This window comes from Myotis daubentonii, chromosome X, assembly GCF_963259705.1.
Source record: "Myotis daubentonii chromosome X, mMyoDau2.1, whole genome shotgun sequence".
Classification (NCBI taxonomy): domain Eukaryota; kingdom Metazoa; phylum Chordata; class Mammalia; order Chiroptera; family Vespertilionidae; genus Myotis; species Myotis daubentonii.
Genome location: NC_081861.1, coordinates 5,653,538 through 5,666,061, shown reverse-complemented (window position 1 = coordinate 5,666,061; position 12,524 = coordinate 5,653,538). Strand labels below are relative to the sequence as shown.

General features: G+C 42.1%; 1 protein-coding gene across 1 annotated transcript; it reads left to right on the top strand.

Annotated features, from left to right (window-relative positions):
- The first annotated feature begins 1,061 nt into the window (after positions 1–1,061).
- AKAP4 (A-kinase anchoring protein 4) lies at positions 1,062–10,149 on the top strand. Its single transcript, XM_059678993.1, has 5 exons — positions 1,062–1,157; positions 2,189–2,239; positions 2,797–2,901; positions 7,021–9,156; positions 9,694–10,149. Exons 1-5 carry the CDS (start codon positions 1,062–1,064, stop codon positions 9,847–9,849), a joined length of 2,544 nt encoding a protein of 847 aa, XP_059534976.1. The 3' UTR covers positions 9,850–10,149.
- The last annotated feature ends 2,375 nt before the right edge of the window (positions 10,150–12,524 follow it).

Sequence of the window (12,524 nt, the reverse complement as noted above, 5' to 3'; positions counted from 1 at the left end):
TCTGTATGTGAAAAATACAGACCAAACTGGTAGGATTAGGTTGTTCTGGAAGTCTAGCAAGCAGAGGAAAGAGAAAGGAGGTTTCAAGGTGTTGTGAACTGGACAAAATGTGAAAGAATTATATGTACCCTTCTAGAAAGAATAGAAAAAGCTTGTCATATAGCAGACAGCCTGAGGTAGTTTTGATTTGAAGGGGTATTAAGTTTGCCAGCCTGCCACCCCTTTACTACGGTTGCTATAGTTTCAGGCATTGTGACCTAACAAAGTATGATGTCATACCTCAAGGTCATAAGCAGCAGAAAAAAGCCTTGGCCCATCAGTCTTGTCCAACTGCTGGTAGGGGTAGCAGCCAGCTGTGAGTGCCCAAGAACTTGGCACTGCCCAGATCCATCTAAAGGGGCGTATCTCCCTTCTCGGTGGCACGTTTTCAGCAAAAAGAAGAAAACAACTTCATTATCAAGGTAATGAGTTTATAAATTTCTTTTTTTAACAGTTCTTTAGAATCTGTACATGAGGGACCTCTATGCCTCCCTCTTTTTCTAGGCTAGTGATCTCTAGCTCTGGAAAAAAGAAACTACCCCTTTTGAGGGTGTGTGAAGCTTTTTTCTAAATCTTTGGGAGAGTCCTAAAAGATTTTCATGTGATGCAGGGGTGGGGGCAGGTAAAGGGTATGGATGTAGTGTTATTATGTGAAATGATAGCTGGGTATAGGAGAGAGAGAGAAAGAGAAAGGGAGAGCGAGAGAGAGAAGCTGGGTATGAGAGAGAGGAGGGAGGGAGGGAAGGAGAGAGAGAGAGAGGAAGAGAGAGAGAGAGAGAGAGAGAGAGAGAGAGAGAGAGAGAGAGAACACCTAGGTATAGGTGAGAAACTATGAATTATGCTAAAATGATCCTGATGATTTGATGATTTCAGGGTATCCTTTCCCCCACTGCTCACCTCGCCAGTTTCTAGCCTAAACTAATATGAAACACAGGTGGGTTTCAGGGTCCTCTTATCTAAACTGAGCCAGTTCCTAAAAAACATATATAAACCTTTCAGATTACTTTTCTTTGTCTTTCCAGATGTCTGATCCTATTGACTGGCTACACAGCTCCAGGGGTGTGTGCAAGGTCGATCTCTATAGCCCAACAGAACGGAAAGAACAGGAACGCAAAGTGGTAAGATACAAAATTACTCCTACCAAAGTGTGGGAAGTATTGGCATATGGATACAGATATACTGGAACCCAGGATAGATTAATGAAGGGTGACAGTGTCGTTTACAAGCAAGCAAGTTCAATAAAGTCTGTGGGGGACCAGTATGCTTATACATTGCAGAGGGACAAATCAAGGGAAGGGCAAGATGAAGAGTGGTAAAGGAGCTAGGGAGGGAGGGCTAGAGGGAGCCTCAGGGGAGGGAGGAGTGGTGGTTGCCTAGTTACAAGCCTCTATTACCTAACCTCTGAAGTCATAATACCACCTAGCTAACATGAGTTGTACTAAAGTGGGACTCCCTCAGGAGGGCAAAATACTTCATGCTGTTTCCCAAACTTTGAGTTATTTGTGTAGTATTTCACTTTTCTTTATCATGCTCAAGTACCACTCATACTATTATTTATTTAATATGTGTTTTACAATGTTTTTAAAATTGACTTACATTTAAAAATTACCATCACCTTAAACAATGGTATCCAAAATATCACAGGTTTGATGTTCTAGTATGTACTTTTCCTACTAAACAATAAAAAATATACTTATTAAACACAGAAGTGTTTAACCATGTACCACTTAAACTTTTCTATAGCCTCAATAGTAAAAATAACACGTTTGGGAAACACTAGTGTAGTTGAAAGTGCTCTAAATTGGGAGCTAGGAGAATTGAGATCTAATATAAGTTCCACCTTTGAGTTTGTGTCAGTTGGGCAAGCCACCTTTCTTCTTACTTTTCTTAATAAATGTGGGTATTTGGGGCCTCTCTGATAGGTAAGTTTTCTCATCTAGGAAATATAGCAATGATAAGATTCTGTCTGCCTAATAACACTTACTGAATATTTACTATGAACAAGTACTCTGCTGAAAGCTTTCTTTACATGCACTATCTCAATCAATCCTCACAAGAACCCTATACGGTAGGTGCTTTATCATCTCAAAGAGAAACTACAGTCTTTTCTCTAGAATTTTTCTAAATGCATCCTCTTAATTTGATGCAGATATGTTTTGTTGATGTGGCCACCCTGAATGTGGAAGATAAAGGTTCCAAGGTAGGTATTCTCTGTTCCCCTCATAGTTGGAAAGGGTAGGAAACTGCTGAAAGGATTGTCAGTGATGACATAATAAAAGGGAAAGGCTGTGGCTGTGGGTGAAAAGGTGGAGGCGATTCAGGTGAGAAGCCATCATTCTTGTGAGCCCAGGATCTCTGGTTGAGAATTTACTGTCACTCTTGATACCAAATCTCATTTTAGAAAGCACTTACATTGCTGGTAGGGATGGAAGAACTAAAGCATGGAAGATACCATGTCAGAACAGTGAAAAAAAATGTCCAAAAGGTCGGTAATTAATGAACTGTGGTTCCTGAGATTGGTTGCTTTGTGAATTCCTCTGGGGAAGGGTAGTAATTTGTGGAAAGAAAAATATCTCATTCTTCAAAGACTAGTTAACACTACAAGTCTACTTCTCCTTCGAAAATTAAAAAGATATGTCATTCATGTTTTGAAGTGGTCACAGGCAGAGAGGGCAGCCTGGAGAAGTTTCAAAAAGCAACTATTCATAAGTTTCAAAAAGCTACTATTCATAAGAATCTCATCCCTTAATTCCATAGGATGCTGGTGGTTCCAGTTCAGGAGGTGACTTAACCCTGGAGCATCTGGAAGATAAAGAAATTATTGTGATCAAGGATATTGAGAAAAAAGACCACCAGTCCAAGGTATGCTTAGCCTCTGAGTCTGCCCTTTCTAATTTCCAGAGCCCAGTGCTGAGTCTGAAGAATCTGGTAAGAGAAATATTGTCAAACAGGCCCATAAATTTGACTACTATGACATTCCAGAGAACACAGGCCTAAGTTCAGTGTCACGGTAAGTTCAATGCCCAGGTATCTAAAAATGGCATTAATCACAGAGGCTCAGAATGCCCTTTCCTGATTTCAGGCATCTACTCCAAACAGAATATTGCTATCCTTATCCTAAAAAAAAAGATATGGGTTTATAAGAAAGATCCTTGTGTGCCCCACATTGCCCAGTGTTAAACACACACACACACACACACACACACACACACAAACATGGATATATGGAACAGAGACTCCACAACCACCAAGAACTGTGGTTGTCTGGTTCCCAAGGATACACAAGGATATATGGAGCAGAGAGACTCCATGACAGCCAAAACTGTAGTTGTCTGGTTCCCAAGGATACCCAAGGAAATATGGAACAGAGAGACTCCACGACCACCAAGAACTGTGGTTGTCTGGTTCCCAAGGATACCCAAGGATATATGGAGCAGAGAGACTCCATGACAGCCAAAACTGTAGTTGTCAGGTTCCCAAGGATACCCAAGGATATATGGAGCAGAGAGACTCCATGACAGCCAAAACTGTAGTTGTCAGGTTCCCAAGGATATATGGAGCAGAGAGACTCCATGAGAGCCAAAACTGTAGTTGTCAGGTTCCCAAGGATACCCAAGGATATATGGAGCAGAGAGACTCCATGACAGCCAAAACTGTAGTTGTCAGGTTCCCAAGGATACCCAAGGATATATGGAGCAGAGAGACTCCATGACAGCCAAAACTGTAGTTGTCAGGTTCCCAAGGATACCCAAGGATATATGGAGCAGAGAGACTCCATGACAACCAAAACTGTAGTCTGGTTCCCAAGGATATATGGAGCAGAGAGACTCCATGACAACCAAAACTGTATAGTTGTCAGGCCGAAACTGGTTTGGCTCAGTGGATAGAGCATCGGCCTGCGGACTGAAAGGTCCCAGGTTCGATTCCGGTCAAGGGCATGTACCTGGGTTGCAGGCACATCCCTGGTGGGGGATGTGCAGGAGGCGGCTGGTCCATGTTTCTCTCTCATCGATGTTTCTATCTCTCTCCCTTCCTCTCTGTAAAAAATCAATGAAATATATTTTAAAAAAAACACACAAAAAACAAAAAAACTGTAGTTGTCAGGTTCCCAAGGATACCCAAGGATATATGGAGCAGAGAGACTCCATGACAGCCAAAACTGTAGTTGTCAGGTTCCCAAGGATACCCAAGGATATATGGAGCAGAGAGACTCCATGACAACCAAAACTGTAGTCTGGTTCCCAAGGATACCCAAGGATATATGGAGCAGAGAGACTCCATGACAACCAAAACTGTAGTTGTCTGGTTCCCAAGGATACCCAAGGATATATGGAGCAGAGAGACTCCATGACAACCAAAACTGTAGTCTGGTTCCCAAGGATACCCAAGGATATATGGAGCAGAGAGACTCCATGACAACCAAAACTGTATAGTTGTCAGGCCGAAACTGGTTTGGCTCAGTGGATAGAGCATCGGCCTGCGGACTGAAAGGTCCCAGGTTCGATTCCGGTCAAGGGCATGTACCTGGGTTGCAGGCACATCCCTGGTGGGGGATGTGCAGGAGGCGGCTGGTCCATGTTTCTCTCTCATCGATGTTTCTATCTCTCTCCCTTCCTCTCTGTAAAAAATCAATGAAATATATTTTAAAAAAAAAACACAAAAAACAAAAAAACTGTAGTTGTCAGGTTCCCAAGGATACCCAAGGATATATGGAGCAGAGAGACTCCATGACAGCCAAAACTGTAGTTGTCAGGTTCCCAAGGATACCCAAGGATATATGGAGCAGAGAGACTCCATGACAACCAAAACTGTAGTCTGGTTCCCAAGGATACCCAAGGATATATGGAGCAGAGAGACTCCATGACAACCAAAACTGTAGTTGTCTGGTTCCCAAGGATACCCAAGGATATATGGAGCAGAGAGACTCCATGACAACCAAAACTGTAGTTGTCTGGTTCCCAAGGATACCCAAGGATATATGGAGCAGAGAGACTCCATGACAACCAAAACTGTAGTTGTCTGGTTCCCAAGGATATATGGAGCAGAGAGACTCCATGACAACCAAAACTGTAGTTGTCTGGTTGCCAAGGATACCCAAGGATATATGGAGCAGAGAGACTCCATGACAACCAAAACTGTAGTTGTCTGGTTGCCAAGGATACCCAAGGATATATGGAGCAGAGAGACTTCATGACAACCAAGAACTGTAGTTGCCTGGTCCCCAACCCTGTTGTCTAAGAGATTATCCAGGCTGTTAGGTATAATGAAGTTAGAAGCAATTAGACTTGCACACCATTGTCACATACAGAATCTCTTTGTTTTTTATGTAACTACCCTAAATTATGTCTGTTAGGCTCCTGGTTTGGGGTGGGCATTAGAGCTCATGACAAGTCACCTTCACAGTCCTGCAAGCCCAGAGTGGTTGATACTGAAACAAGATATTTGGTTTTAGCTCAAAGGAGTCAAATATTTCCTGTTCTGAGTCCCTATGCTCATGTTATAACCAGAAAGAACATTTCTGACACAATTGGAGTGGTAAGAGTGGTCCTTAAGGAAGAAAAAAAAACATTTACAAAATATTTTTCAAAGGGTGTTGGGTTCAATTGGGGAGGCTCTATTTTGGAGTCTTAAGAAAGGGTTAAATTATACCTAATGTTTATTTTTAAAAGTGCAGCTCACAATGCAGATCTCCTTGATTGTAACCTAAGCCTATTTTCAAAATGTTGAACTTATCATGACCTTACATTTCTAGGAATTCAGTGAAAAGAGAGGAGCTGAAGCAATGGAAGGGACAAAGAGAGCAATGGTATTTAGCATTGAGTAGATGTATACAATACATGTACACATAAATTTACACAAAGTGGCACAAAGCAACACACATCAATATATACATTTATAGCCCTAGCTCAGTGATGGCGAACCTTTTGAGCTCGGCGTGTCAGCATTTTGAAAATCCCTAACTTAACTCTGGTGCCGTGTCACATATAGAAATTTTTTGATATTTGCAACCATAGTAAAACAAAGACTTATATTTTTGATATCTATTTTATATATTTAAATGCCATTTAACAAAGAAAAATCAACCAAAAAAATGAGTTTGCGTGTCACCTCTGACACGCGTGTCATAGGTTCGCCATCACTGCCCTAGCTGGTTCAGTTTAGCCATTAGAGCACCAGCTCACAGACTGAAGGGACCTGGGTTCGATTTTGGTGAAGGGCAAATGCCTTGGTTGCAGGCTCGATCCCTGGCCCCAGGTCAGGGTTCATGTGGGAGGCAACTAATCTATGTGTCTCTCTCACATTAATGTTCCTCTCTGTCCCTGTCCCTCTCCCTTCCACTCTCTCTAAAAATCAATTGAAAAATATCCTTGGGTGAGGATTAACAAATATATATATATTTATATATATCAGCAAAAATAACTTGTATAAGCAATGACACACATATGATACTGATAAACACATACAAGCATTGCTCCAGCAAACATATAAACATCCATATTCATATCCATGCACACAATTTTAACATACACATTATTACACATGCTTACATATAGTCAATCATATAGTACACTAAAATGCACACATGAACACACACACACACTGATACATTTCCACACACTGCAACACAGATTGATACATTCTCACATCTTCTTAGATGTTCACACATAAATTGCTATATTGTTATTCATACACACACGTAGACATATTTTTTACACATATTGAAATAAGCACAACATGCTCAGGTGAAATTGACATTGATAGCACTTGTATATAGTTAAGTGTACAAATGTATACACTCTGAGCTTTTGTTGATAGCACTTGTGCTTGGATGTGTGTTAATGGATATAATTGTATATTTTGTTTCCATGCAAATTCTAAAAGCCAAATCCCTAATATGTGTGGTTTAGAAAGATATATTCAAAATAAAATAAGGGGGTGGGAAGTACCCTCCCAAATTCTTAGGTGTTCTTCTTTTTTTAGACGGAGGGATCTATATGCCTTTTCAAACAAGCTCCCTCTGATCCTATAAGTGTTCTAAATTGGCTCCTCAATGATCTCCAGAAGTATGCCTTGGGTTTCCAACATGCACTAAGCCCCTCAGCTTCTAACTGTAAACATAAAGTAGGAGGCACAGAGAATGAACATCACAGATACCCCCATGAAAACTGCTACAGCATTTTTGCCGATCAAGTGAAAGTCGATTATACGACCAACAGACCTCAAAGCCTACGTCGAGAAATGACTGCAGCCAAAAATACCAACAATAACCAGAGTCCTTCCACCCCACCAGCAAAATCTCCTAGCACTCAGAGGGAAGAAATGTCTCCTGAGGGAGAATGTTCAATGGATGACCTTTCCTTCTATGTCAACCGACTATCTAATCTGGTAGTCCAAATGGCCCATAAAGAAATCAAAGATAAGTTGGAAAATGGAAACAAATGCTTTCATCATTCAGTCTATCCACCCTCTGTGGACAAAGGGAAAAACAGCCCCCGCAGTGCTGTGAGCAAGATCGCTTCTGAAATGGTCCATGATGCTGTGGAAATGACCTCTGCAGAAATGCGGGGCACCGGAGGAGAAGAGTGCAGGGAAGGTGGTCTGAAAACGTTTCTATATAGTGAATTATCCAAGAACAAGGTGGGAGACAAACAGTTATGCCAAAAAGACAGTAAAGAATTTGCAGATTCCATCAGTAAAGGGCTCATGGTTTATGCAAATCAAGTGGCATCTGACATGATGCTTTCTGTTATGAAGACCTTGAAAGTGCATACCTCTGGGAAGCCAATTCCTGCCTGTGTTGTCCTGAAGAAGGTATTGTTAAAACACACCAAAGACATTGTGTCCGATTTGATTGACTCCTGCTTGAAGAACCTGCATAATATCACTGGAGTCCTGATGACTGATTCTGACTTTGTCTCAGCTGTCAAGAGGAATCTGTTCAACCATGGAAGACAAAATGCTACAGATATCATGGAGGCCATGCTGAAGCGCCTGGTTAGTGCTCTGCTTGGAGAGAAGAAGGACAGTAAATCGCAGAGTCTATTGTATGCATCTTTGAAAGCTGGGTCCCATGATCTCAAAAGCAAGAACCAAAATAAGAACCAAAGTCTTGAGTTCTCCACCATGAAAGCTGAGATGAAGGGGAAGGACAAAAGCAAAATAAAATCAGATCAATGCAAGTCATTGAGCAGTGCTGAAAGAGTCGGTGAACACATCCTCAAGGAGAGCCTGAACATGTGGAACCAAAAACAAGGAAACCAAGGCAAGATGATTAGCAAAGCATGCACCAGTAGGGAAGAAAAAAGAGAAAAGATCAGCTCTTCCACAGATTCACTGGCAAAGGACTTGATTGTTTCTGCCCTTAAGCTGATTCAGTACCACCTAACCCAGCAGGCCAAGGGCAAAGATTCAGTTGAAGATGACTGTCCTTCAACAACGAGCTATATGACTCAGAGTGCCCAATACGAAAAAAGTTCAAGTGGCCAAAGTGCCAAGGCTCTTTCAATGAAACATCTAGAGTCACGTGGAGCTCCTGGGCCATCTAACTGTCTAAAGGAGGCTCAACAGGCAGACTGCCAGAAGTTAGATATGTCAAACATTGTTCTATCACTGATTCAGAAACTGCTCAGTGAGAACAACTTCAACTGTGATGACCTATCTGAAAGTGAGAACAAATCTGCTGAGCTCAGGGTAAACAAAGCAACTTCCATGTCCAAGAGAGGGGAAGAACAATGCCAGGAAAATCCAGAACTTGACTTCACTGGCGTGAAGCAAATGAACCGGCAATTCATTGATCAACTGGTAGAATCTGTGATGAAGCTGTGCCTTATCATGGCTAAGTATAGCAACAACGGGGAAGCCCTTGCTGAGTTGGAAGAACAAGCATCCATGGCAAACAACTCTCATTACCAGGCTGGTGGCCCCAGATGTAGTCATGATGGTGCAATGCCACAGAACTATGAAGAATTTTCTGGGCCAGAAGTCATCGTCAATAATCAGTGCTCAACAAGTAGCTTGCAGAAGCAGCTCCAAGCTGTCCTGCAGTGGATTGCAGCCTCCCAATTTAATGTGCCTATGCTCTATTTCATGGGAGATGATGATGGACAACTGGATAAGGTAAGCAATGACAAAGCACAAGAAGAAAGGGTTAGAATGGAGAGGGGCATGGAGGCAACATTGTACTTAGAGTTCAAGAGCAGTTCAATTTTTTTCAAGTCTGCTCTTTACCATTTGCCTTATGAATTACTTTCACTTCATAAAAACACAAAAGTGTGAACCATTAAGTGAGGCTCTACCACCTCAGGGTCTGCACATTTCAACCAAGAGAAGAGTAAGATTAGCTTTGTTTTATCAATGATCCTTTAAACAAAGTATTTGGTAAAATATTGAGGACCAATTTTGTCTTATGTTTTGAATTTGAAGGCCCTCAAAATACTGCAGAGATAAAAAGTATTTTTTTTCATTTTGATGTATGCCATTAGAGGAGGGTCAAGGAAAAAAGAGAGAAAAGCCAGTCCTAGATCTGTGGCAGCTTTTACTCTAATCTTAGAATTGTGGGTGGAAAGGTAGGTAAAGGGGTTAGTTCACTTTATCCATCTGGGTCTCTTCTCCAAAAACATCACATGACTCATGCTATCTCTGCTCATTCCACAGCTTCCTGAAGTTTCAGCTAAGGCAGCAGAGAAAGGCTACAGTGTAGGAGATCTCCTTCAAGAAGTCATGAAGTTTGCCAAGGAACGACAACTGGATGAAGCTGTGGGCAACATGGCTAGAAAACAACTGCTGGACTGGCTGCTCACTAACCTGTGAGCTAACGATGCCTTCAACATCGCTCTAGTTACTCCCCTCTCTCTGCCCAGCAGCATTCCATGCCAGCTGGGCACCCCATCCGTTAGGCCGTTGAACAACATACTTCATGATTGTATTTCCCAATACATCTGAGCAGTTGGACTGTATAAGGTGTTCAATAAGCTAGGTAACAGCATCAATAAAAAAATTTAAAAAAATACGTGATCATTTTCTTGATCAGATATATCTGAGGCAAAAGAGGAGAATGGGTCCAATTCCAAGTATTGGTGATACAGTGTTAGACTTAGGTCCAAATCTCACGTTGATTTTTTTCTGAGAACCCAAGATATAAAGATATCTTGTTCAAGTCCCTAAGTAACCTGGTTTGTCCAAATAATCTGTGTTCGAAATCTAGAGGTTTGCCATCTGTGGACTCACTGTTTCTGCTACCATTGAACATATAACTTGATAATCCCCCTTCTAATCCCAAAGATAAGGCTTTCTTGGTCTGTTAAGAGTTTTCAGAGGGAAAACCAAGATGGCAGCATAGGTAAACACCAGAGATTGCTGCCTCGCACAACCACTTCAAAAATACAACTAAAAGACGGAACGGACATCACCCAGAACCACAGGAAGGCTGGCTGAGGGGAAATTCTACAACTAGAAGGAAAGAGAAAAGCATACTGAGACTCAGAGGAGGCTCAGTGCTGAAGTAAAATACAAAGGTGAGTGTGGAGCAGGCTGGTCGCTGAGGGCACGGTTGTCTTTTTCAATCGGGAGGGAGTCTCAGGCTCTGGGCTCCAGTTCCGGATGAGTCTCTGGGGACCCAGACTCAAACAGGAGGGGCGGGACTGTCTGGCATCTGTCGAAACTCGAGGGCAGCTTTCTGAGGTGCGTGCAGCGCTTGCTGGGACACTGAGAAGCAGAGCCTCTGGGGACGGGACTGAGAGCAGCCATAACTGCTCGCTCTGCCCACCCTGTTGATCCCCTGGGACCTGCCCCGCCCAAACCTTGCATGGAGGCATTTGCTGGTTAGCCTCAGGCAGAGGCTAGATTAGCACCACCCTAGAGATCCAGGACAGAAGTTTTCCCACTGAAGACACAGCTGATTCTCACAGCCAATTGGCCTGGAGGTCAAATCCCTCCCAGTGTTACCGACAACAATCAAGGCTTAGCTACAACAAGACTGTGCACAAAGACCACAAGGGGGTGCACCAAGAGTGTCTACCTCAGGTAATTGGGACACTTAACACAGAAAGCCACTCTATCGACACAGCGAAGCATAAAAAATGCCGAGACAAAGAAACAGGACACAAATGACAGAACTGGAGGAAAGCAGGCTGCTGGATATAGAATTCAAAATCACACTTTTGAGGTCTTTCAAGAGTCTTCTAGAGACTGCCGATAAACTTAATGAGATGTACAAGAAATCTAATGAGACCCTCGATGTTGTGATAAAGGACCAACTAGAAATTAAGCATACACTGACTGAAATAAAGAATATTATACAGACTCCCAACAGCAGACCAGAGGAGCGCAAGAATCAAGTCAAAGATTTGAAATGCGAAGAAGCATAAAGCACCCAACTGGAAAAGCAAAATGAAAAAAGAATCCAAAAATACGAAGATAGTGTAAGGAGCCTCTGGGACAGCTTCAAGCTACCAACATCCGAATTATAGGGGTGCCAGAAGATGAGAGCAAGATATTGAAAACCTATTTGAAGAAATAATGACAGAAAACTTCCCCTACCTGGTGAAAGAAATAGATTTACAAGTCCAGGAAGCGCAGAGAACCCCAAACAAAAGGAATCCAAAGAGGACCACACCAAGACACATCATCATTAAAATGCCAAGAGCAAAAGACAAAGAGAGAATCTTAAAAGCAGCAAGAGAAAGAAACTCAGCTACCTACAAGGGAATACCCATATACGACTGTCAGCTGATTTCTCAACAGAAACTTTGCAGGCCAGAAGGGAGTGGCAAGAAATATTCAAAGTGATGAATACCAAGAACCTACAACCAAGATTACTTTATCCAGCAAAGCTATCATTCAGAATTGAAGGTCAGATAAAGAGCTTCACAGATAAGGAAAAGCTAAAGGAGTTCATCACCACCAAACCAGCATTATATGAAATGCTGAAAGGCATCCTTTAAGAAGAGGAAGAAGAAGAAAAAGGTAAAGATACAAACTATGAACAACAAATACGCATCTATCAACAAGTGAATCTAAGAATCAAGTGAATAAATAATCTGATGAACAGAATGAACTGGTGATTATAATAGAATCAGGGACATAGAAAGGGAATGGACTGACTATTCTTGGGGGGGAAAGGGATGTGGGGGATGGGGGAAGAGACTGGACAAAAATCGTGCACCTATGGATGAGAACAGTGGGTGGGGAGTGAGGGCGGAGGGTGGGGCGGGAACTGGGAGGAGGGGAGTTATGGGGGGGAAAAAAGAGGAACAAATGTAATAATCTGAACAATAAAGATTTAATTTAAAAAAAAGTTTTCAAATGGGCTAGCTTAGACATAAAGCAAACTGATGTAAGTATATTACTCATGGACATTGTGCACCCCCCTCTCCCCACCTTGCCACCACACACTCCCTCACTATTTACTTTACATGGCTATTTAGTATTTACTATCCAGAACTACAATGGGATCAGATCCTCCCCCATGTGTGAATAAAACTTAT